Genomic DNA, 22,210 nt, shown 5'->3' with positions numbered 1-22,210 from the left:
AGTCATTGCATTTCCATGTGTTGAGTGTCTTCTAAATGTCAGGTACCGCATGAGGTGTCAATGAGATGGGAATGTCCTGCCCTAGAGAATGCTAGTGATGAAGACATAGGCTTCTGAATAATAATATGGAGAAAATCACTTGGGATATTACGGAATTCCTTGAGAACATGGGAGATGTCAGATGATATCGGCTGAGAATGTAGGGAAACATCACAAATGAGATACTCTTTAATCAGTTTTAGAGATGGACAGATGTTGGTCAGGCATAATTTTTCGCAATCACAGATACTTAATAGATTGCCGTAGCCAGTTCAGACTATTACAGGTTTAAAGCAGAAAATCAAAGAGGAAAAAAAAAATCAAAGAGGGGTTTTTAATGGGTCTTTGTCATTGTTATAACATGTATTGCCATTTTATAAAATACCTGAAAAAATTCAGCAATTATTTTAAAGATTTTATTTATTTATTCATGAGAGACAAAGAGAGAGAGGCAGAGACATAGGCAGAGGGAGAAGCAGGCTCCATGCAGGGAGCCCGATGTAGGACTCGATCCTGGGTCTCCAGGATCACGCCCTGGGCCGAAGGCAGATGCTCAACTGCTGAACCACCCAGGCGTCCCAAAAAAATTCAGCATTTTGAATTAACATATACTTTTTGGTGGAACTTCACTTAATTGCTAAAACCTACAAGTATTCTAACATTCTGACTAGCTATTTTAGGCAAAATTTATGAGAGAATCCAAAGGCTAAGTCCTCTGTGCTGGTGTGAATGATAGCATCACAAGCGGGGAGAGGCTTAAGGGGAGTTTTAGCATCCATGCCAAACAGTCCCAACGTCCCTCATTTTCTAAGTTAGTCATTCTTCATTTTAAGATTCTAATAAAACGGGCAGCCCCCCTGGTGCAGCGGTTTAGTGCTGCCTGCAGCCTGGAGTATGATCCTGGAGACCCGGGATCGAGTCCCACGTCGGGCTCCCTACATGGGGCCTGCTTCTCCCTCTGCCTGTGTCTCTGCCTCTCTCTCTTTCTCTGTGTCTCTATGAATAAATAAATAAAATCTTTTAAAAAATAATCTAATAAAACAACCAAATGGGTGAAAAACTCATTATTTAGGGTTGTTATTGGGACCATCTTGGCGAATAGCCCGTTCAGGTTTCTAAGACCTTCATTCAAAATCTGCAGGGAATTCAATTAGATGGTCCAATGTTTCCTGAGATGATGCAGGTTTCCTTGGAGAGATTCTTTTTCTTCCTTTCTTTCTTTTTTCTTTTTTAGGCTGCATGTGTCATAATCGCAGAGATCTCTCCAAATGACATAGTACCCAAATGCTCTAAGCATTTCAGTTAGGGCTGTCTGTTTGTCCTCCAGTCATCAATCTTTGTTTCCCCCTCTGAACATTTTCTTCCGTGTTGCTGGTGAGAAGTCATTAAAAATATCCCCTGGTAGCTGATAATGAATCAATAATTAGCAAAGGACACAAATCTATGCATAGTGAATTTTTTCTCTCTCTATATGTGGTATTTGATGCTTCCAGAAGAGAAAGTCATCAGGTGAAATGACAGAGAGAAGTCAAAGCTTTACTAAGAAGAAATGATAGTCAAATCAATCATCATGGGCATAAACACAGAATAATTAATATACTAGTCCCTTGCCTCTTGTCTTAAAATAAGGAAGAGCTATAAGGGTCCATCTGACGGATGTGGTCAGCAAACTGCCAACTTCAAATGTTTTACTCTACTTTCAACTGTCACTTCAGCATTAAATGTTCTTCAAAAGTACTGTGTGGAACACACAAAAATACATATATATACATACATATATATATATCATACAAACGCATATGCATATATATATTTAAAGCTATTACCTACTTCATTAAATTATGGGTTATACTATAATCAGTACCCTGAAGAAACACAATAGATCAGAAGTGTCCAGGGCATGCTTTTCTTAGGGCACATCACAAAAACTAGTCTGACATACACATTCCACGCATTCCATTCCAAAAGCTTCAAAGCCATCATGTGAAAACAAAGCAAATATATAATATTGTAGGTGAACAAGAGAAGGATAAATAAGCATCAAAGGAGAGCTCAGGTTGGTGGTGATGGCCACCCCACATCTTACAAAGTAGCACAAAAGATTTAATACTAAAACAACACACTGGCTTTTACAAACAGGAACTGGGCATAATGAGTAAGATCAGGGTTGACCTTGACTGACCTTTCAATCTTAAGACATCTCCTGTCAAATCAGGTACATAAAAAGCAATTCTGAGATGTTAATCTGGAATCTTAAGCTAATCCTTGCACTTCTCAAAGCACCTTTATGAGATTTATTAATATCTGATTCAAATAAGAACTTGGCATACTGCAAATGAACCCAATCCAAAGGAAAGTGGCCTTTGAGAGAAGATAAGGTAGCTTGCTGCTTTCCCGGCACTGAAGTTCTGAAAAGGCTAGAGGAGAGAGAGGACTAAGTCTCAGAGAACAGTACCCAGCAGGAGCTACCTTCACAGGCATTTCCTTTGCTGGTTAAGCTCTAACCAACCGCTGTTCAACCCTAAGATAAATAAAAAGTTATCTAAGTGAATATATTAATGAATAGTACCCAGGATACTTGCAAATATATGAGCCTAGAATGGCATTAGTCCTGCATAACAGTAATAGATACTGATTCACAATCACAGACTTCATACTCAAACATTATTAAAGAGACACCGCACAAATCAGTGACTCAGAAGGATTCCCTCAGCAAGGACTTACCTCAAGATCCCGATCATAGTCCCTGTTTCTGGAGTTTTCACATCTACTCCGGGAGTCAGGCCACCTATTCCGATACTCAATACTCGTGCTCCGAGTAGTGGCACATGCATTGCACCTGCCACAGCCACAGCCGCAGCAGGTCCGACCCCCCATCGAGGCTCTGGATGGGACCAGTCTTCAGATTTTCCTCAGGAGAGAATAATAAGTATTGCAGAAGTGGAGCAGAGAAGTGGAGTCCAGAGCTACATACGCAGCCACAGATGGTTCCAACTGGCCCAAATGTGTTCAGAGTGCAGCCAGAAGCCTTTGTTCTTAGCAAAAGAAGGGATCCCCAATGAAGGATTTTTGACCTACTATGATTAGGGAAAGACTCTTCATCGATTCAAAAGAAGATAAATCCCCAATTTTTCATCTCTTCAGTCAAAATGATGATATGATCCTCTCTAAATGTCCTCACGAAAACAAATGAGCATCACTGGCCAGGGACTCCTCTTTATTATGGGGATGATGTCACAAGAGCTTTAATTTCCCCCTGTACTGCATTAGGTGGTAGGAATTCAGCTTAAAATTTAAGGATGTCAGAGACCAATAATAGTAATTAGTACTTATGCAGAGCTTTGTATATGCCCCAGGCTTTACAATCATTAGTGATTCCTTACAGCAAGCTGCACATACTGGTCACCACCCAGTATTCTTTTTTTTTTTTTTTTTTTTTAACCACCCAATATTCTTGAAGGAAATGGATTTGTCTTGACTAGAGCTGAAAACAGAATCCCAGAGAACATTAATTTAAATGTTTTCAGTCCTCTATGCTTTGAGTCTGAGACAATTCAATACTTTAAATAGCAAGTGCAAGAAATTTAATTGCACAAAGAGACTGAAAGATATACAGAAGCAGAACTAGAATGAATGAAAGGAAAGGGTATTTCAGTTACTCTTCTGAGACCTTCATTTAATTCCATTGCATGTGTGACCAGAAAATATTTCAGAAGTCCCAATCCTGATAGCCCCTCTCCAATAAAGGCAGAAAGGCATTTTGGTTTTTCACCACTTAATAGCTCCTCCCACACAAAACCCCCACCCCCACAAACGCAACAAATTTAAATCCTGGTTGGATGACAGAACACTACATTGTTGAAAAAGAAGAAGATACACAAAGATTAAAATGCCCCATACAAGAACACAATTTTTATCAATTCTGGATACCAATGATTATTTACTTTATCACAATATCTTCAGCAGGATAACCAATCCAATACAAAAATGATCAAAGAGCATGAAAAGATAATTCACCAAAGAAATAGAAATGGACAATAAGCAAAAAAAGAGCTCAACCTCTTTTTTAATTGAAGAACTGCAAATTTAAACAATGAGATGCCAACAGATGGGCAAAAGAAGAAGACTGATTATATATAACATTTATAAAGTGGTAGAAGAATAGGCACATTCATTCACTTTGGTTGGGAGCTTAGATTGATAAAAACTTTTTATGGGCAATTTGATAATAAAGATATTATCATCTTTAACATTTAGAAATAAGTGTGTTTTAACTCAGTAATTCTGTTACGAGGGAATTTATAACACACAAATACTAACCAAAAAATCCCATAGAAACAGTTTTGTTGTTAGAAGTAAGAAAGTGGAGGTTTGTGTGCCTGGTTGGCTTAGTCAATAGAGCGTGCAACTTTTGATCTCAGGGTCATGAGTTTGAGCCCCATATTGGGGGTAGAATTTACTTTTAAAAAAAGTGGCAATAACTTAAATGTCCAAAAATAAAGATTGGTAAACTATATAACAGTATACCTATTATGTAATATTATATTCTGTTATACATATAAAATACTCTGTAGCAATTCAAAGGCATATTTATAGTACTAGCTTGAAAAGATGATCATAGGGATCCCTGGGTGGCGCAGCGGTTTGGCGCCTGCCTTTGGCCCAGGGTGCGATCCTGGAGACCCGGGATCGAATCTCACATCGGGCTCCCGGTGCATGGAGCCTGCTTCTCCCTCTGCCTATGTCTCTGCCTCTCTCTCTTTCTCTCTCTGTGACTATCATAAATAAATAAAAATTAAAAAAAAAAAGAAAAGATGATCATAAAGGTTGATAAGTTAAAAAACAAGTTAGAGACTTATATGCAGTGTATGATCTCTTTTGGTAGGAAAAGCACAAATGGACTAACTCTGTTTACATAAATGCCTAAGAAAAAATTCTGAAAAGATGCACACCAAACTAGCTAACTTCAGAGGTGATGAGAGAATTTAAGTCTTTGTTTTGTATGTTTCAGACTATCAGAAAGTTTTTGCACCAAGCAGAAAAATAGATATATTATCACATTTTTTAAAAGCCCTGAAAACCCTACCTGCCTATCACAGTCAAAGCCTTCTAGTTTGGATTAGGACAGGAAATGGACTGGCTAATATATATTTATATGTTTATTTTTATATATGTGAACAAACAGCATCCACAGTCATTACCTCAAAGGAAGACAACACATATATTTGACGTAAAAGAAAAACAAACTACTCACTATTTCCTGCTGCATCCTGGTGACCATGATACCTTCAAATGCGTGGTACCACAGAGATACCCTGATTTTTCCAAAGCTAGCTATACATAGGCAATCGATTTTTTTCATATAAGGCCCCACATTTAACTCTGGCGAGAAGAACAGCTGGTATACCATATCCTGCTGTTTGTAATGCCTTACTTAGGATACAAAGCAACATTCTCTAGCCTATAGAATGGCCAAGCTATGAAATCTATGTGGTAAAGGCAGCTCCAGCTGCACCCAATAATACCAGGCTTTTTCAGAGACAAAGAAGTGCTTTCTATGCCACCCAGCTCAACCTTGATCTTTGCAACTCCACAGCACAAGTGCTGAAGGAGAAGGTGGAGGCATGCTCTGGAAATGGCCACATTCTCTTTCTGCTGCCCACATGTGGCCTATTTATGTACATATAACACATGTGTTTGGTGAGCTTTCCTGCTCTACTTTTGAAAGCTTAAGTAAAAATGAAATTTGTACTAGAACTAACTGACATGCGGCACCTTCGCAATAGCATTGTTTTCTATTGCTGTTTATGGTAAATATACAACATTTCATTCATGCAAAATGCGTAGCTAATGTTCCAGCCACATGAATACAGTCTGGTCCTTGGGGCCTCCTAGTCCAGTAAAGAAGGAGACTTGTAAAATTAGTATGGTATGGTGAGTGCTGAGTTTGGGGTATGACGTCCAAGGTAAATGGCAGCAATAATGAGGAAAATAAACAACTTTTCTGAGGCCGACATCACAAAGGAAGAGCTGTTTGAGTAAGACCCTAAAGGACGAGTAGACAAAACGTGGAAAGACTTGGTAGGCATGGAAAGAAATATCTGCAAAGGGAGTAGAATGACCCACTAAGGACATGTGGGAACAGTAGTTCCTCAGACAGTCCCTCAGACAGTAGTCCCTCAGATTACAACAAATCAGAGAATCATAAAAATTACACGTATACCTAAACCATTGTAATTTAACTTTAATCACATAACTTAAATCATACCTATTCATTCCTCTGCTTAAAATTTTTTTGAATACGTAACACCTTCACATAGCTCAAAATTCAAAATATGAGAAAGTAAGTATACAGCAAGAAGTCTCTCCTGAACATGTCCCCTATCTGCTCATTCCCCCCACCCCTAACACAGGTAATTAGTTTTACTTCTATCCTTCTATATTTTTTAAGATTATTTATTTATTAATTTGAGAGAGGGGGAGAGAGAGAGTGTTCCCGAGAGAGCACAGTTGTAGGGAGGGACAGAGGCAGAGGGAGAGGGAGAAGCAGACTCCTTGCTAAGCAGGGAGCTCAATGTGGGACTTGATTCCAGGCCCCTGGGATCATGACCTGAGCTGAAGGCAGACGCCTAACTGAGCCACCCAGGTGACCCCTGACCTTTTATATTTTCTTAATGAACCTACAAAGACATTAATTTCTAATCTCCTTTTGCACAAAATGTAATATGCTATACACATCGTTCTCTATCTTTAATTTTGTTTTCTAACAGTATATATAAATTTTTAGATCAGTACTGATAGAACACAGAGAGACTCTTAAGATGGTCTGGTAAGGGTAAGAGATTGAAGCTGGGCAGTAGACCTACCTGCGCGGATATGACTGGTCCCAGGTCAAGGTGGGATGGAATGATAGTAAGATCTGGCTGGTGATGATAGCAGACATTTAGGACAAGGAAGGCCCAAGGGCTCAGCAGTTTCTATTCACAACACCGATGGAACAGGTGATTTTAGGTTAAGTGCCAATAGGAAGGTGAAATGTAGCGTTGGAATGGATGGATAATACTTGTAAGTCCTTTAAATCATGATAGAGATGGTCTAACCTTAGTAAATGTCTCAGGGTGAGGGTTGGAAGTTAGACTTTAGGATTTGGAAGGTCCTACTTTTTGCATGATGATATTAGAACTGTCCTTGGTAAGATTAGCAGCTGGGGTGTCTCGAGACAAAATGTGAGAGCCCAGTGATCAATGTTTACATACTGTGTCTTAGGCTAACCCAACAGTGGACAAGACACAATACAATGTTCTGTGGGATAAAGCAGGATGGGAGTGGAGTGAACAAGTCTGAGGTCTTGAGTATTCATATTTTGAACTTGGTCTGGCCTAAGAAATGAAGTAAGGCTGGGAGTTGAGCATTCAGAGAAACATCAGTGGACCCATGTGGAGCAGCTAGAGAGAAAGAGAGAGAGAGAGAGAGAGAGGAGAAATAATGGGGTAGACAGGAAAATGGGGCATCACCTCTCAAAGTGGTGAACCAGCATGGAAATGAAAATGTTAGAAAATGGCTTTTTCTTCTTTTCTACCATAACCAATGCTTGTTAAATTGGATTGTTACACTTTTTGACTAAACTAGAATAACCAGGCTGGAAACTGGAAGATGCTCCACCTTAACCATTTTAAGATGAGTTAGGCAATAAAAGCTGTCAAAAGTGATTGTGGTAGAACCATCTCTGAGATAGCTGAGACTAAAGCAGATACCTGTCTGTTTCAATGATTTGGGAGCATTCCAATCTCAAAGAGTGAGATCAGAGATTCACATGTGTTTCCTGAATGATGGGGCAGAGAAACATCAACAAGATTAAAATCTATACAAGTGACTTCTGAAGGAAAAACACCGATTCTCCTCTATAGATTATAGTTACCCTCTTTTTTTGAGGGGGTCAGGGACTTATTTTTTCTTTTTTCTTTTTTTTTTAAAGATTTTATTTATTTATTCATGAGAGAGAGAGACAGAGACAGAGACATAGGCAGAGGGAGAAGCAGGCTCCATGCAGGGAGCCTGATGTGGGACTCGATCCCGGGTCTCTAGGATTACACCCTGGGCTAAAGGCGGTGCTAAACTGCTGAGCCATCCAGGGATCCCTTATTTTTTCTTTTAAAAAGTACACATGCAGGATCCCTGGGTGGCACAGCGGTTTAGCGCCTGCCTTTGGCCCAGGGTGTGATCCTGGAGTCCTGGAATCGAGTCCCACGTCGGGCTCCCGGCATGGAGCCTGCTTCTCCCTCTGCCTGTGACACACTCTGCTTCTCTCTCTGTCATAAATAAATAAATAAATAAATAAATAAATAAATAAATAAATAAATCTTTAAAAAAAAAAGTACACATGCAAACACACTTAAAGATAATGGGGAATAGAGGCTTTATCCAGGTCAAGAATGAGAGAATCCAAATGGTTAAAGTACAATAGTTTTTTGCTTGAATTAATCAAATAATTACTATACCTGTTTATTCCATTTTACTTGTTTGAACTTGTTTCCAAAATGATTAAAATTTTACTTATAATCACTATAGTCACATAGAATTTTCTAGATCAAAATAAGTGAGTATGACTGAAAAGGGATTAAATGATTTTTGTACTAGAAATCATAGAAATTCTCATTAAGGTAATTGCTTTCTTTGAAGATACTGATTTTAATTAACATTACATTGCTCAGTATCTTGTTCTACTTGTTTTTAAAGAAATGCTTTAATTTAATAAAGAGTGTTCTTTCATGTCCCAGAAATACTTCCATGTAGTGGAATTAAGACATCTTCACTTATGAAATGAAGTAAGCATAAAATATGACATGATAAATGTAAGTACATAAATATAACAAAACACTTAAGAACCTACAATGTAAATTCTCTCTTATATGCAAAGAATGACTCAACATGATTGTCACTTATATACAGAATATATGTTTTCATTTAATGATACCACTTCCTTATGCTTTTCTCTAACACGAAAAAATGGTTTGTTAGAAATATAAACATTTTACATAAACATATCTTCTGCTTTCAAATGCACTAAAGATTTTATGTGGTCATTTATTATTATTATTTTTTTAATGTGGTCGTTTAAAGGAAAGATTGTTCTGTAAATAAATATAAAATCCCTGGTGATTTTTCCCAACTAAGATTTGAATTCTAGTAATATTCTATTTTGATTTTTGTTATAGCTTTTTTTCTCTACCTGATGTATATATGCATTTGAGAGGTGATACTGTCTTTGTAATTATAAATCCATATTTCCGTTTACACAAGCAGGTATAGTAAATGTCATCTTATATTAATTGAAGGATTTAATATAGTATTGTCATCTCTAAAGAATGTCTAAGGAATTTTAACAGCATGTTAAATAAACAAATGCAATAATAAAATGTACAGAACAAATAAAGAGAATGAATAGATTCTGGCTGTTTGGGGAAAGGCAATTTGCTTAACTTTAATGCAAATAGAAATTAAAACACTCATTTGAATAAATACATATAACCAAGAGGGCTAGGTCAACTTAAGAATCTTAAGAAGAATTTATGGCCTTCTGCCTGGGGAAGATGCCAAGGGCAGTCCTGATGTCCCAGCCTAATAAATGTGCTGATTCTCGAAGGAAGTGACCAGGCTCATTGCAGAGCAGACTAAGAGCAGGGTACTTTGGTAAGTGTGAGAAGTGCCCTGGCACACAGGCACTCACAGTAGGTATGGACCACCCAGAATCTAAGTGGAGTTAACTTTTGTTTCTTAATGAGACTGGCCAGGTCAGTGTGGGGGGATGTCTTGCACTTTTTAAGAATAATCCACTTAACTCTTCTCAGCCATGATCTCAAGTGACAAAGTTGAGAACACATCAGCAGGAAAGAGAAAGTCTGTTCCTTTTGTCCAGGCCTAGTAGAATATGTAGATGAGAAAGACCAAGAGAGCCAGAGCCCAGAGAGAGCAGGAATAAGAAAGAGGGATGGTGGAGGGGGAGAGGGGGCAAGGAGATGGAGGGAGAGAGGCAGAGAGTGAGGAAGAGAGACAATAGGCAGACCCAGAAGTGGACTTTAGCGCCAAACCTTCCTGTTGTGGGTATTTGGCCATTGCTTAGGGGGAAGGTGTGATAAGAGTAGAGTCACAGGCGGTGCCTGGCTGACCCCACCTCAGGTGACACTCAGAGACAGTGTAGCCAGAATGACGGTTTCTGCTTGCTTCCTCCTTCACCTTCTTGCCTTTCTCTATCTGCTCTGGCTCCCTGCTACCTCGGGTTCCCAGTTCACCTGTTTCTGGCAGCAAGCCTCCCTGTCCCTGCCCACCCTCCCAGTACTGAACGCTCTGCGTTGGCCTGGGGGCCTCTCCCCATCGGCTCCCCAGTGTCCGGGGCTCCCTGACTGCACCCTGGGAGAACAAGCAAGGGTGGAGAGACCATGTCTACGTGGCATACCATCACCAGGAAGAAGATAGGCCTGTCTTTGGGCTGTGAATCTGGGAGAAGGGCCCTTCCCATACACCCTTCTTGGTCATCGCTCTCAGGGGGTTTGTTTTGTGCCCAACACTGAATGTTGCCACCCATTTTCTCCTGGACTTGAGTTAACATCGTGGGATAGTTAATGGCTTGATACTGACAAAATTATTTTTATTTTAAGTTATTAAAAGACAAATGTAGTAAACAACCTGAAACTCTAGCTAGGACCAGTGACTGGATTTATTAGGTTTAATTTACAGTTATAAACTATTATAAAGATAGAAGGCTAAAATGTGAAATTAGCCTGAATATAAGCATAAAATACAGAAAGCCAGCTTATTTAACTTTTGAAATTTAAATTTGATTCTTACTTCAATGTTTTACAAAAGTTAATTTTATATTTCTGGCACTTTGATTGATATTATGCTGTTTTGAGTTACAAAGCTTCTCTATTGAATTTCCCTACCCACTTTTATCATGTTCTAATAAAATATAAAATATGAACTAACAATCTCATCATGTCCTTTTTTTTCTTTACTGCTTTCATCACTAGATAATTAATTTTTTTATTCCAAATTGTGATAAAATACACATAAGATAAAATTTACCATCTTAGTCCTTTTAAGTATACAGTTCAGGAGCATTAAGTATATTCACATTGTTGTGCATCCCATCTCCAGAACTTTTCATCTTGCACTAATAATTAACTTTTTTTTTTTAGATTTTATTTATTTATTCATGACAGATATACAGAGAGAGGCAGAGACATAGGAAGAGGGAAGAGAAGCAGGCTCCGTTGAGAGAGCCCCCTGTGGGACTCGATCCTGGGACCTCAGGATCACGCCCTGAGCCAAAGTCAGACGCTCAACCACTGAGCCCACCCAGGTGTCCCAATAATTAACTTTTTGGATATAGCATTACCAAGGCAAATTTTTTTTTGGTGGGAGAGGATTTCTTATAGTAATAGGTTGTAGGGATCCCTGGGTGGCGCAGCGGTTTGGCACCTGCCTTTGGCCCAGGGCGCGATCCTGGAGACCCGGGATCGAATCCCGCATCGGGCTCCCGGTGCATGGAGCCTGCTTCTCCCTCTGCCTGTGTCTCTGCCTCTCTCTCTCTCTCTGTGACTATCATAAATAAAAAAAAAAAAAAAAAAAAAAAAGTAATAGGTTGTAACAAGAAATGTATTATACAACCTTCAAAGCCTGGCAGCTACACGAGCTCTCACACCATGACTAAAGGCATCATTGTATTTCTTGCTGCAGACAAGAACGTGAGTAATATTCTTTTATGAATGAATGAATATGGGTAACATGCATCCACTTCTCTATCTCCCACCTCGGCGGAAGCTCTTTTTTTTAAGACAATACAATCAAATCAGAACTTTCTAGACAGACATCTAGATATTAAGGAGTAACTGCTGATATAATAACAACTCTAAAATCCTTGCAGTAGGAAGTAATATAAGTGCTTTTTATGGAAATTCCAAATATTGATGTCCTATTTTACTTTGCATGCCTTTGAGTTAAAATGCAGTCTGTGTGAAAAAAGAAAAAAGGTAGGCAAAAGGCACCCATGACAATGAGGAAGAACATCTAAAGGCAGCATAGAGCAAAGATTCACACTCATCCCTTGAGACTCATTATTTATTATCATGGTGCTTTGATATATAATGTCTTTTTTAAAATTTACATTTTTAAGTGTGTGTTTTTCAGACAAGGGTTATCTTACCATATTTTAATTCATTAAAGTATTTATCCTGGGAGCCAAATATTGGAGATGAAGCATTACCTTTTTAAACATTCCAGGTTCCATAGGAAAAGGGCCAGGTATCGCACTGGTAGTGTCAAGGAGCTGGGATTCCTCACGATGCAGTACAAATGTCTGGCAATCTGGAGCCACATGACCTCCAACCACTACCTCCAAAGCTCTGTAAAGAATGGAAACGGTTATGTCAAAAACCTATTAAGAACTCTGGAAACTCAAACCCAACGGTACATTTCTGTCTGTATATTTCCAATTAGCCAAAATGAGGAATCATTTTTCAAAGCCTACATAGGATTGTAGATAATTTGGCAGTGTCACACACATTTAGGAATAAACCATGAGGACCTCACCATGTGGTCAACAGAATTCTTTTAAACCTCTTGCAGAAAACAAAATCCGAGCTAGATAGGTAGATTTATAGATATTTATAGATAGGGGTGGGCAATCCAACTTCATTTTATGATTTCTTGGTTTCTCTGCTGTCATTGCTCTTAAGAGAAGAGAAAAAGTCATTTGTAAATTTCTTGAACATTGGAAATAAAGTAATAAATCCATTAGGAGAGGGATCTAGGCTATGCCAGGGAACAGGAATCATTCCAGGATTAATATCTATTAGAGTCCAAAGAAATGCAAAGCAATGAAGGCAGAGTGTTTTTGCACACCCTGGTGGTTTCCTACCCAAAACCATTTCCTTTATTCAAACTCCCAGACACCTCACCACCACCACATACTTTTAATTCACTAATAACCCTGATTTTGTTCAGATATCCATCCTCCACATGCCTCAGAGGAAGCCACTCACTTCTGGCTCAGTAGTTGATTGTAACTGGTCTATTCCTGGTGTCCTGTTCCCCTCACCAGTAACTGGTGTATAGGCCTATACATCTCTCTTGCTAATATTACCCGATTGATTTAGGTCTGTCTCTCTAAAGGATTTGTACTTTGCCTGAGTTATCTTGTGCAAATGAGATGTGAGGGGGTCTGCTGAAGGAATCAGTGGAAGGTCTTTCTCTTAAAAGAAGGTTTACAGAAAAAACTAGTTCTTGGGCAGCCCGGGTGGCTCAGCGGTTTAGCATTGCCTTCAGCCCAGGGTGTGATCCTAGAGACCCAGGGTCGAGTCCCACGTCAGGCTCCCTGCATGGAGCCTGCTTCTCCCTCTGCCTGTGTCTCTGCCTCTCTCTGTCTGTGTCTCTCATGAATAAATAAATAAAATCTTTAAAACAAAACAAAACAAAACTAGTTCTACCCTGCAAGCCAGTGTCATGTCTGCATATGATGAATGTGACAGCCACTTTGGAACCATGAGTGGCATTAGCCAAAGGAGAATAGATGGAGCAGAAAGGGGACAGAAATATGAGAGTTCGAGTCTTCAAATATATTGTTGAGCAACTGGATTAACAAATCCTAGACCTGCCCTAGTTCTAGAGTTCTCACTATGGTACATAATAAATGCTCTATTCTTTTTTATTTTTTATATTTTTTTATTTTTTATAAATGCTCTATTCTTTAAGCCATTTTGAGTTAGGTGTTCTCTGTTACCTGCAATTGAGCATCCTAAGTGATACAAGGGTTGATATATTTCTTAACCATGGAATTAAGGCTGGAATAAAGATACTGAAGTCGGATAATGTCTTTGAGTGAAGAATGTTAATGAAGTGGAAAGAGAACTAAAAATCCAAGGTTTAATAATTTGCAGAAGAAATAGAAGGTAGGTTCAGTTTTTCAATGGCCAGAGGAAGGGGAGGAATACTATAGAGGGAGGAATACTATAGATAGTCCAGAAGTGGTGCTTGCTCCATCCATATTCTGAAGCAGGAAATTCTGAGTGTTTGTAGTACAGCCAATAACCTCTCACCTTCCCTTGAGGGCAGGAGGCTGATGACGTGTTGGCTTACTTCTCTTCCCTCTTGACCCAGATACAGGCAGAATGGCTGTGTACCTGGTTACAGGTGCCATTATTTCAAACTTGGCTCCAGGACTCAATCAAGGAGCTAGAGAAGGCCACGGGATATGTGGGCTGGGAGGGTTTCACAAGTAGAGCCCAACTTCAGGACAGTCTCTCACCCAACTCTAGATGCTCAGGTCACCCCAGGAGCATTTCTAGTTCCTCTCTAGAGTGTCAGACACGGAACTTGTATTCATAGCAAACTTATTATGCAAGTTTGTCTGCTGAAACCAGTCTTCACAATTTATTACACAGAAATAATAGACCCAGAATCGTGCTAGGAGGGTCCCTAGGCCATACAGTGACTCTTTAACAACATCTAGCTTCATTCTTTCAGCAAGCATTTTGACATCTCTCTGTGTCATCTGTCAAAGTACATAAGACCAACAAACCCACTCCCTGCCCTCAAGGGTATTAAGGCCTAGTGGACATAGGAGCTCCTTAAGGGGGCACTATTAATTCTGAAAAATAGTTATACAAGGAGTGAGACATGATAAATCTCCCTGGCCTACAAGCTAACCTTAGTAAGTGGTGTGTGCAACGGGAAAGGCCAATTGGAAAGGTTGCTAATTTTTCTTTTCCTAAGGGTAAATTTTCGTTTAACTCCTGAGTAGGCTACAGGTAATCATAAGAAAGGCTGAGCTTGGCTCCCTGGTGAGAAAGTTAAGATTTGTAAATGGAAGTACAGTTTTCTTTGTGAATAGTCACTACTGGTCTCTTATTAAGGACAATATCTCTTGGCTTAAGAAAAAAGTAAGACAAAATAAAATGAAATCCCCCCAAACACTGCCATACTGATCTGGAGTTTTAGCGGAGGAGATTTATTAATTTGCTAATTACAATCTGTACTTTCCTTATTTTGGCATATATGTTGCCAGAAATGAAAAGAGTTTCAGCATTAGGTCATTCACTTTACTCAGACTCATAAATAAGTGGAATATTTGCCAGCTCATCCAGTAACTCTCCCTGTTTCCATTTTATTTGGCTTGGTTTTAAAAACCAGATTGCCCTTTTCCCTGGAGATTAAGCTGGTAGAAAATTAATAATGGCAAGATTGTCTAGCTTTTCCTAAGTTAAAAGCCACAAGGCTATTTCCAGACAAATCTAAGCTTTGTGTGGCTTGAAGCTTATATAATTTGGAGGACCCTCTTTAAGAAAAAGAAAACAAGTTATTTTACATTTTCACAATTTTTAACGTTGGGACCTCTCCCGAAGGCTTGGGAGTGGCTCTTGAAGCATAAACCTCATTTGCTTCCTATAAACCTGGTTCAAGTTTTCCTAATTTGGTCTACTTCATCAAGTTGTTCCTCAAGCACATTCTAATACACGTAGCCTTATATCAAGCCAATTAAATGAGTTTCGTTGTCTGATAATTCTTTTTTTTTTAAGGAGGCTCTATGCCCAACATGGAGCTTGCACTCATGACCTCGAGATCAAGAGTCGCCATGCTCTAACAACTGAGCCAACCAGGCCCCCCTTTTATCTAATAATTCTTGCTTCAGAGATAATGTTCATGCAAAATAAAATGGGACACTAGGTAAAGTTTCGGTTTAACTACAGCGTACAAATTGATGCTGTGCTGCCATCTATTGTCTGCTGAAAGAACTCAGTGTGTTCCAGTAAGCCTTGGAGCTGTGATTTCAAAGTTACTCAAGGGACTTCCAGCTGCACTGAATGATTTCCTCATGAGAGCTCAAAACCCCGGCTATTAGAACCACACTTTTTTTTTTTGTAAGATTTTATTTATTTATTCATAAGAGACACAGAGAGAGAGAGAGAGAGGCAGAGACACAGGCAGAGGGAGAAGCAGGCTCCATGCCGGGAGCCCCATGTGGGCCTCGACCCCAGGTCTCCCGGATCACACCCCAGGCCGAAGGGGGCACTAAACCACTGAGCCACCCGGGCTGCCCTAGAACCACACTTTTGAATCAAGGCAGTAGTTGTATAGCTACATAAGTTTCCTGGCCATGAAGAAAGAGAGAAAACTTTTAATTCACTAACTAATAATTGTGTAGTTTTGTTTTAGTTTTGTTTTGTTTTTGCTGCAACTGCTAAATGGTAGCTCTCTATTATTATGGACACACACCAGCAGAACATTCTAGACTTGCAAAGGCCCTAGAGATGACCTGGTGCAGTCCCCTCACTGCAGATTTGAAGAGACAATGGTTCTGAGAAACCATGAGGCTGACAGAACTATGGGCCCTGCTGATTAGTCATGAGAATGGAACTGGAAGTCTGACTTCTATGCCGAGGCTCACAAAGGGGCAAACGATGACAGTGTCACCATAGAGCCATGTAAATCTGTCCTATCTCCAGAAAACAAACAAGCATGTATATTTACTTGGAAACCAAGGGTTTTAGATGTACAGAATGGGTTTTTCTTTCAGAAGCAAAGTATTCAGACTTCTATTTTTCTCAGCTGAATAGGAAATGGAATGTGGGGGGAATCCCTGGGTGGCTCTGGGTTTAGCACCGCCTTCAGCCCAGGGTGTGACCCTGGAGTCCCTGGACGGAGTCCTGCATCAGGCTCCCTGCATGGAGCCTGCTTCTCCCTCTGCCTGTGTCTCTGCCTCTCTCTCTCTCTCTCTCTCGAATAAATAATTTTTTTAAAAAAGGAAATGGAATATAGCTGTGGTGTGCACTCAGATTTCAAGCCCTACCAGCCTAGCCATTAGTTATGTGATCTTGGCAAGTTACATACTTTTTTTAAGCCTCAGCTCCCTCATCTACAAGATAGGGATGATAACCAGATAGTCGTGAGAATTGAATTAAATTAATTAAATTAGCTAATGCTCATAAAAGAATCAACTAATGCTTATTAGCTTAGTACTGACACATAGTAGGTGCTCAGTAAATACCAGTTATTTTAATTGTGTATATGAATGTCAGTTAACATTTCTTGCTAACAGCTTACTGGGTATCATGTAGATGTTACTTTGAGCTAGCATATTTATCAGGCTCAACCGTGAAATAATATAGAAACAAGAATGGCAGAGATGGGAGTACAGAAACCCACCTGACTCCCCAGGTCAGAGACTAATTTCAAGTTCTCCGCAGATGAGTTTCATGATCACAGTGGGATGGAGATATAAATATAATTTTCTATATTCATTCAAGTTTTAAAAATCTAAAACATTCTCAGAGTTTTAGCTATATAAAGAATACTCTGACATTCACAGAAGTACTGAGCACCAGCAAACGGTAGTAGCTTTTAACACAGAAACTCTGCCATCTACTGGTTGCACAAGATCATCAATCTACTCATCCTTTATTTTATTTTATTTTACTTTATATTTTCAAGTCTTTCTATAAAAAGTAACACTCTCTGGTCCAATCAGCCTCCATAATCCTGGGCCCCTCAATGTTTTATTTTTTATTTATTTTTAAAAGATTTTATTTATTTATTCATGAGAGAGAGAGAGAGAGAGGCAGAGACACAGGCCGAGGGAGAAGCAGGCTCCCCATAAGTCCAATGCAGGACTAGATCCCAGGACCCCGGGATCACACCCTGAGCCAAAGGCAGACGCTCAATCGCTGAGCGACCCAGGCCCACCCCCTCAATGTTTTAAATAGTACCATAACGGTTTGGGACCATCTCCAATCTGCTGTCTGGAGCAGAATGTCCAAGTGTCCCTCACATCCCACTGGAATGCAGATCATTTCTCCAACGAAGGCTGGAGACCTTTGCCATAACAATTCCATTCTGTGAAATTTAGGCTTTGGGTACTACAGAGTCTGTGAAAGTTAATCAAGCTATCTCAGAATAGAATCAAGCTATCTGGGCAGCCCTGGTGGCCTAGCGGTTTAGCACCGCCTTCAGTTCCAGGGTGTGATCCTGGAGGCCAGGGATCAAGTCCTGCATTGGGCTCCCTGCATGGAGCCTGCTTCTCCCTCTGCCTGTGTCTCTGCCTCTCTCTGTCTCTCATAAATAAATAAATAAATAAATAAATAAATAAATAAATAAATAAATAGATAGATAGATAGACAGATAGATAAATAATCTTAAAAAAAAAAGAATCAAGCTCTCTCGGAATAATATGTAAATTTTCATCATCTGGGATCACTCTTCATGGTCAAGAAACTCTGAAGCCCATCCAGAACCAGGCTGAGCTCTACAAAGTTTGGCTTTCTTACTGGTTGGTGTTCACAGAGGAAGGAAGGATCTCATTCTGGGCAAGAGCACAGAGGACAGGGAACCAAAATAACCTGCGCAATAACGGTCCCAAACCCCAGGAGAACTGACAAACTGAGGTCTGTGTCTTAAGGAGGGGCTCAGTTTCAGCAGGAGACTCATGTTTGGCACACAGCTGCACATTCACTCACTTAGAGGAGCCAAAGGTCACAGTATTTTTTTCAACTTCTCTTTATCACACTCAAGTCCAACACGTTTAGTTGTTAAAATATAAAAGAAAGAGATTTTCTAGATTGCTGGTATTTTCTTTTAAGGCTATTCGAGTTCCTATAATCTAATGGCAGAGAAGAGCAAATGTAGCTTTTCTTTTGATGGCATATCTAATCCCCAAAGAAAGACTATCTAATGACCTTCCTAGGCTCATAAATAACAAATTAATAATGCAAGAGAGAGTTTTTAAAATTGCTATCCTTTGCAACACAAAACAAAGCTGGTGGTGATTAGATTACCCAGAGGCAGGCAAGGAGCAAGAAGCCTGGCAAAAAATGATTATAGGTACAAGTGTAGAAAACCAACCCTGAATCACCAGGGCAACCTGGGGAGTCATCCCTGGGTTCTCTTGCTTCATCGCCCCACCTCTGATCACTGGTCAAGGAGCCCTTTGTCATCACACCTGAGTTTGCTTTAAAAGACCCTAAAGACGCAGCCACATGAAAACTCTTTGTTGGACACATTGCAGGGAAGCTGAGAAAGGTGTTAGCCACCATTTTACCTAATAGTCTCTCAACAGGGCCTGAAAAGAGAAATGTCTCTCATTGTTTAGTGCCAAAAAAAAAAAAAAAAAGCTTTTCTTTTCCTCACCTGCTGTCTTTCAGACAATGTGGACTGTGTATCTGATTATGAATCAATTTTAGTTACGCTACAGAACTTTGTGAATGTATACTTCTTAAGTAATTGTCTCTCTGGTCTTATCACATTATTACTGTTTTCGTTTTTTGACCCTTACTTTTACATTGTTAATTCAATATAAACTGTAAATCCTTTGGAGGAAGCAGTGATGGCGTATAAATATATGAAATGTGTTGCTTGCACCTCACCAGAATGACGTCCATCTACCGTCGTCCATTCAACTGACCATGATCCCAGTCCCAAACTTCATGATCTTTTCAATTTAGAGCATTTTCCAGCTATCCTCTGCGACCTAGTCTTCTGCATCCTCTAACCCACTCTAACATTATAAACACATTGGTCTTTCTAATATTTTCTTTTATTTGAAAACCATTAGATGGTTCGGCACTGGGTACAGAATAGTCCAGCATTCAAGACAGTTTTGCTATATTGTACTTTCATTATAATCATTGATGGCTTTTACTCTCGCGGAGTAAGTTCTTTTTTTATCTCAGAGAGTACGTTCCTTACGGAACTCGTATGTATGATTCTCTCTGTTTCTGTCATGGCATATAACCACACCTGTCACATCACAGATGTTCGGTTAGGGTTTACTGGGTGGGTGAATACAAAGCCCTTTCTGCAAAGATGGTTTGACTCATGACTATAGCAGCTGCTTGCAGAGCCTGTACTGTTTATGACTATTTCAAATAACATCTGTATGAAGCTTTGGTTCAAAAGCACCTCTTCCTAACCACAGTAGTTGCAGCTAGGCTGGTCTGTCGTTATTTTCCATAAGGCTATGGTGACATCGCACACTTTGAAGTTGACTTTATAGCACCTTTAATACGTATCATCTGCTTCCTTTGTTTACCTTTGCCACACCTTAGCTCAATAATCCAAAATGACCTTGGTGCCGACCACAATTAGTAAGAGTCTATGAAACTCTAGGGTCCCTAAAGAACTGGCACCAAACTTGTCTGCCTAAGTTGGTCCTTCTGGGCCCTCAAAGAATTATCTTCACCAAACTTGACCTTTACTAATAATTGCACTGCTGCAAATGTTATTCCTCTATAGCAATTTAAGAAGCAAAAAGTTTCAAGATAAATTGTGTAATTGTTCCTTGTATCAAAAATTTTTAGCATTTATTGTATTTCCTGAACTCACAGATAACCACTTTTCTTACAAATCAGGTACTCTCAAAATTCTCACAGCTAGAATTCAGAGATTTAAAGGCTCTATTCAATCTATTGTTACTATACAGTGGTCTATAAATCTTATAAATCTAGAAGTAAGGATTGAGTCTTTCTTTATATAAAGATTTTATTTATTTATTCATGAGAGACACAGAGAGAGAGAGGCAGAGACACAAGCAGGCTCCATGCAGGGAGCCCGATGTGGGACTCAATCCCGGGTCCCCAGTATCTTGCCCTGGGCTGAAGGCGGCGCTAAACCGCTGAGCCACTGGGGCTGCCCAGGATTGAGTCTTTGAATGGTCCTTGTAAGACATATAAAACATTTTCACACACAATACGGTGCTTATAGTAAATGCCCTTTGATGATAAGATGAAACTAACAAAATTATTTTAAGATAAAAGAATGGGTCTTTTTTCTTTTTAACTTTTTTCAAGATAATTCCTACAGATGTTAGTTTCTACATTAGTTTCTAATTTCAACTGTCAATCTCATCATGTTTGACTTCCTCAATTTCCAAATACCTGGCGGTTGTTCAATGATTAATGTAAAATGATCAGTAATTAGTGCCTAATTGTTTGAATTACATCTTTGGCTTCCCTCATCCACCTGTACCAGGTAAGTAAACTTTACCAGAGTTGCTTAAGGGCCTCCTAGATATGTCCTTCAGTAGTGACTAGAATTGTCATCATTTACGTAATGATGAGTTCAATTAGTATCTTTAACTGGTGCTAATGTTACAAAAGGAAACTCTAATTAAAAATCCTTTCCAACAGGAAGTAATCATGCAAAACATATTATGGACACATTAGAAATACCGATTTGCTGACTGACGACAATGAGAAGCTGAATCTGAGAAGAGATTGATAGTTATACTCTTGGCTCCCATAACTGAAATCCTCTAAGGTGTAAGAGGTTATCATTACTCTTCACCCAGCTTAATAAATTTGTCCTTACACAGATGCTAGAAACAAGCTCCAAATTCTCCACTAAGGGGTACTCTACGGCCGCTCAACCCCATTCTTCCTTCAGTTGTGGTCAGAGGGATTTGTTTGTTCTTCTCTTATGCGCAACTGGCTTCATTATTTATCCTTTGCTCAGGTCTCCTACTAATTCTTTCCCCTTTCCTTTTAGGAATCTCTGGCTATCAAATTCTATTAAGTCTAATTTCAAAATGCATTTCCCTCCAGTACACTACTGATTATAATGAACCTTGTGTTTCTCTTCCTTTAGTATAAACTAAAGGAAATCCCAACTGACCAAAGGGTTGTGCTCCAAAACTTTTTTTTAAGGTAACTGACTTATTATCTTGTAAGTACAATATTATAAATGGTAATTTGACTCCTGGATAAGCTACATGAAAAGTCAATTTCATGTAGATAAAATAGTACATACACCCTAGCAAAAAAAATAAAAAGAAAGAAAGAAAGAAAGAAAGAAAGAAAGAAAGAAAGAAAGAAAGAAAGAAAGAGAAAAAAAAGAACAAAGAAAAAAAAGAATGGTAATATGAATTACAGAATTCTTGCATTGACACCGCTGGCCCCACACATCCTAGGCTGAGCACTGAGGTACCAGGCTCAGGACTGGCCTTTGTGCGCAACAGCTCTTCAGACATAAAGGACTAAACTAAAGGCCATGCAGGGTTCAGGTGAGTAATAGGAGCTAGTTGTGAATTTCAGGCTGAGTGCTATGAAGTGACATTTTTATAGGTCAAAAACAGTCAAATAAGGTCCAACCTAGCATTATTTGTTAATGTTCATATTGGGTATTCTAC

At 39.3% G+C, this 22,210-nt stretch overlaps 1 protein-coding gene across 1 annotated transcript in view; it reads right to left on the bottom strand.

Moving 5' to 3' along the window:
* CRYBG1 (crystallin beta-gamma domain containing 1) overlaps positions 1-22,210 on the bottom strand; it is a 200,687-nt gene that overhangs the window by 105,237 nt on the left and 73,240 nt on the right. The window contains exon 2 of the mRNA XM_038555056.1: positions 12,302-12,440. Coding sequence (XP_038410984.1) covers positions 12,302-12,440 — 139 coding nt within the window. The remainder of the gene's footprint in view (positions 1-12,301; positions 12,441-22,210) is intronic.

Source organism: Canis lupus, chromosome 12, assembly GCF_011100685.1.
Source record: "Canis lupus familiaris isolate Mischka breed German Shepherd chromosome 12, alternate assembly UU_Cfam_GSD_1.0, whole genome shotgun sequence".
Lineage (NCBI taxonomy): Eukaryota > Metazoa > Chordata > Mammalia > Carnivora > Canidae > Canis > Canis lupus.
This window is presented reverse-complemented; position numbering and strand designations above follow the sequence as displayed.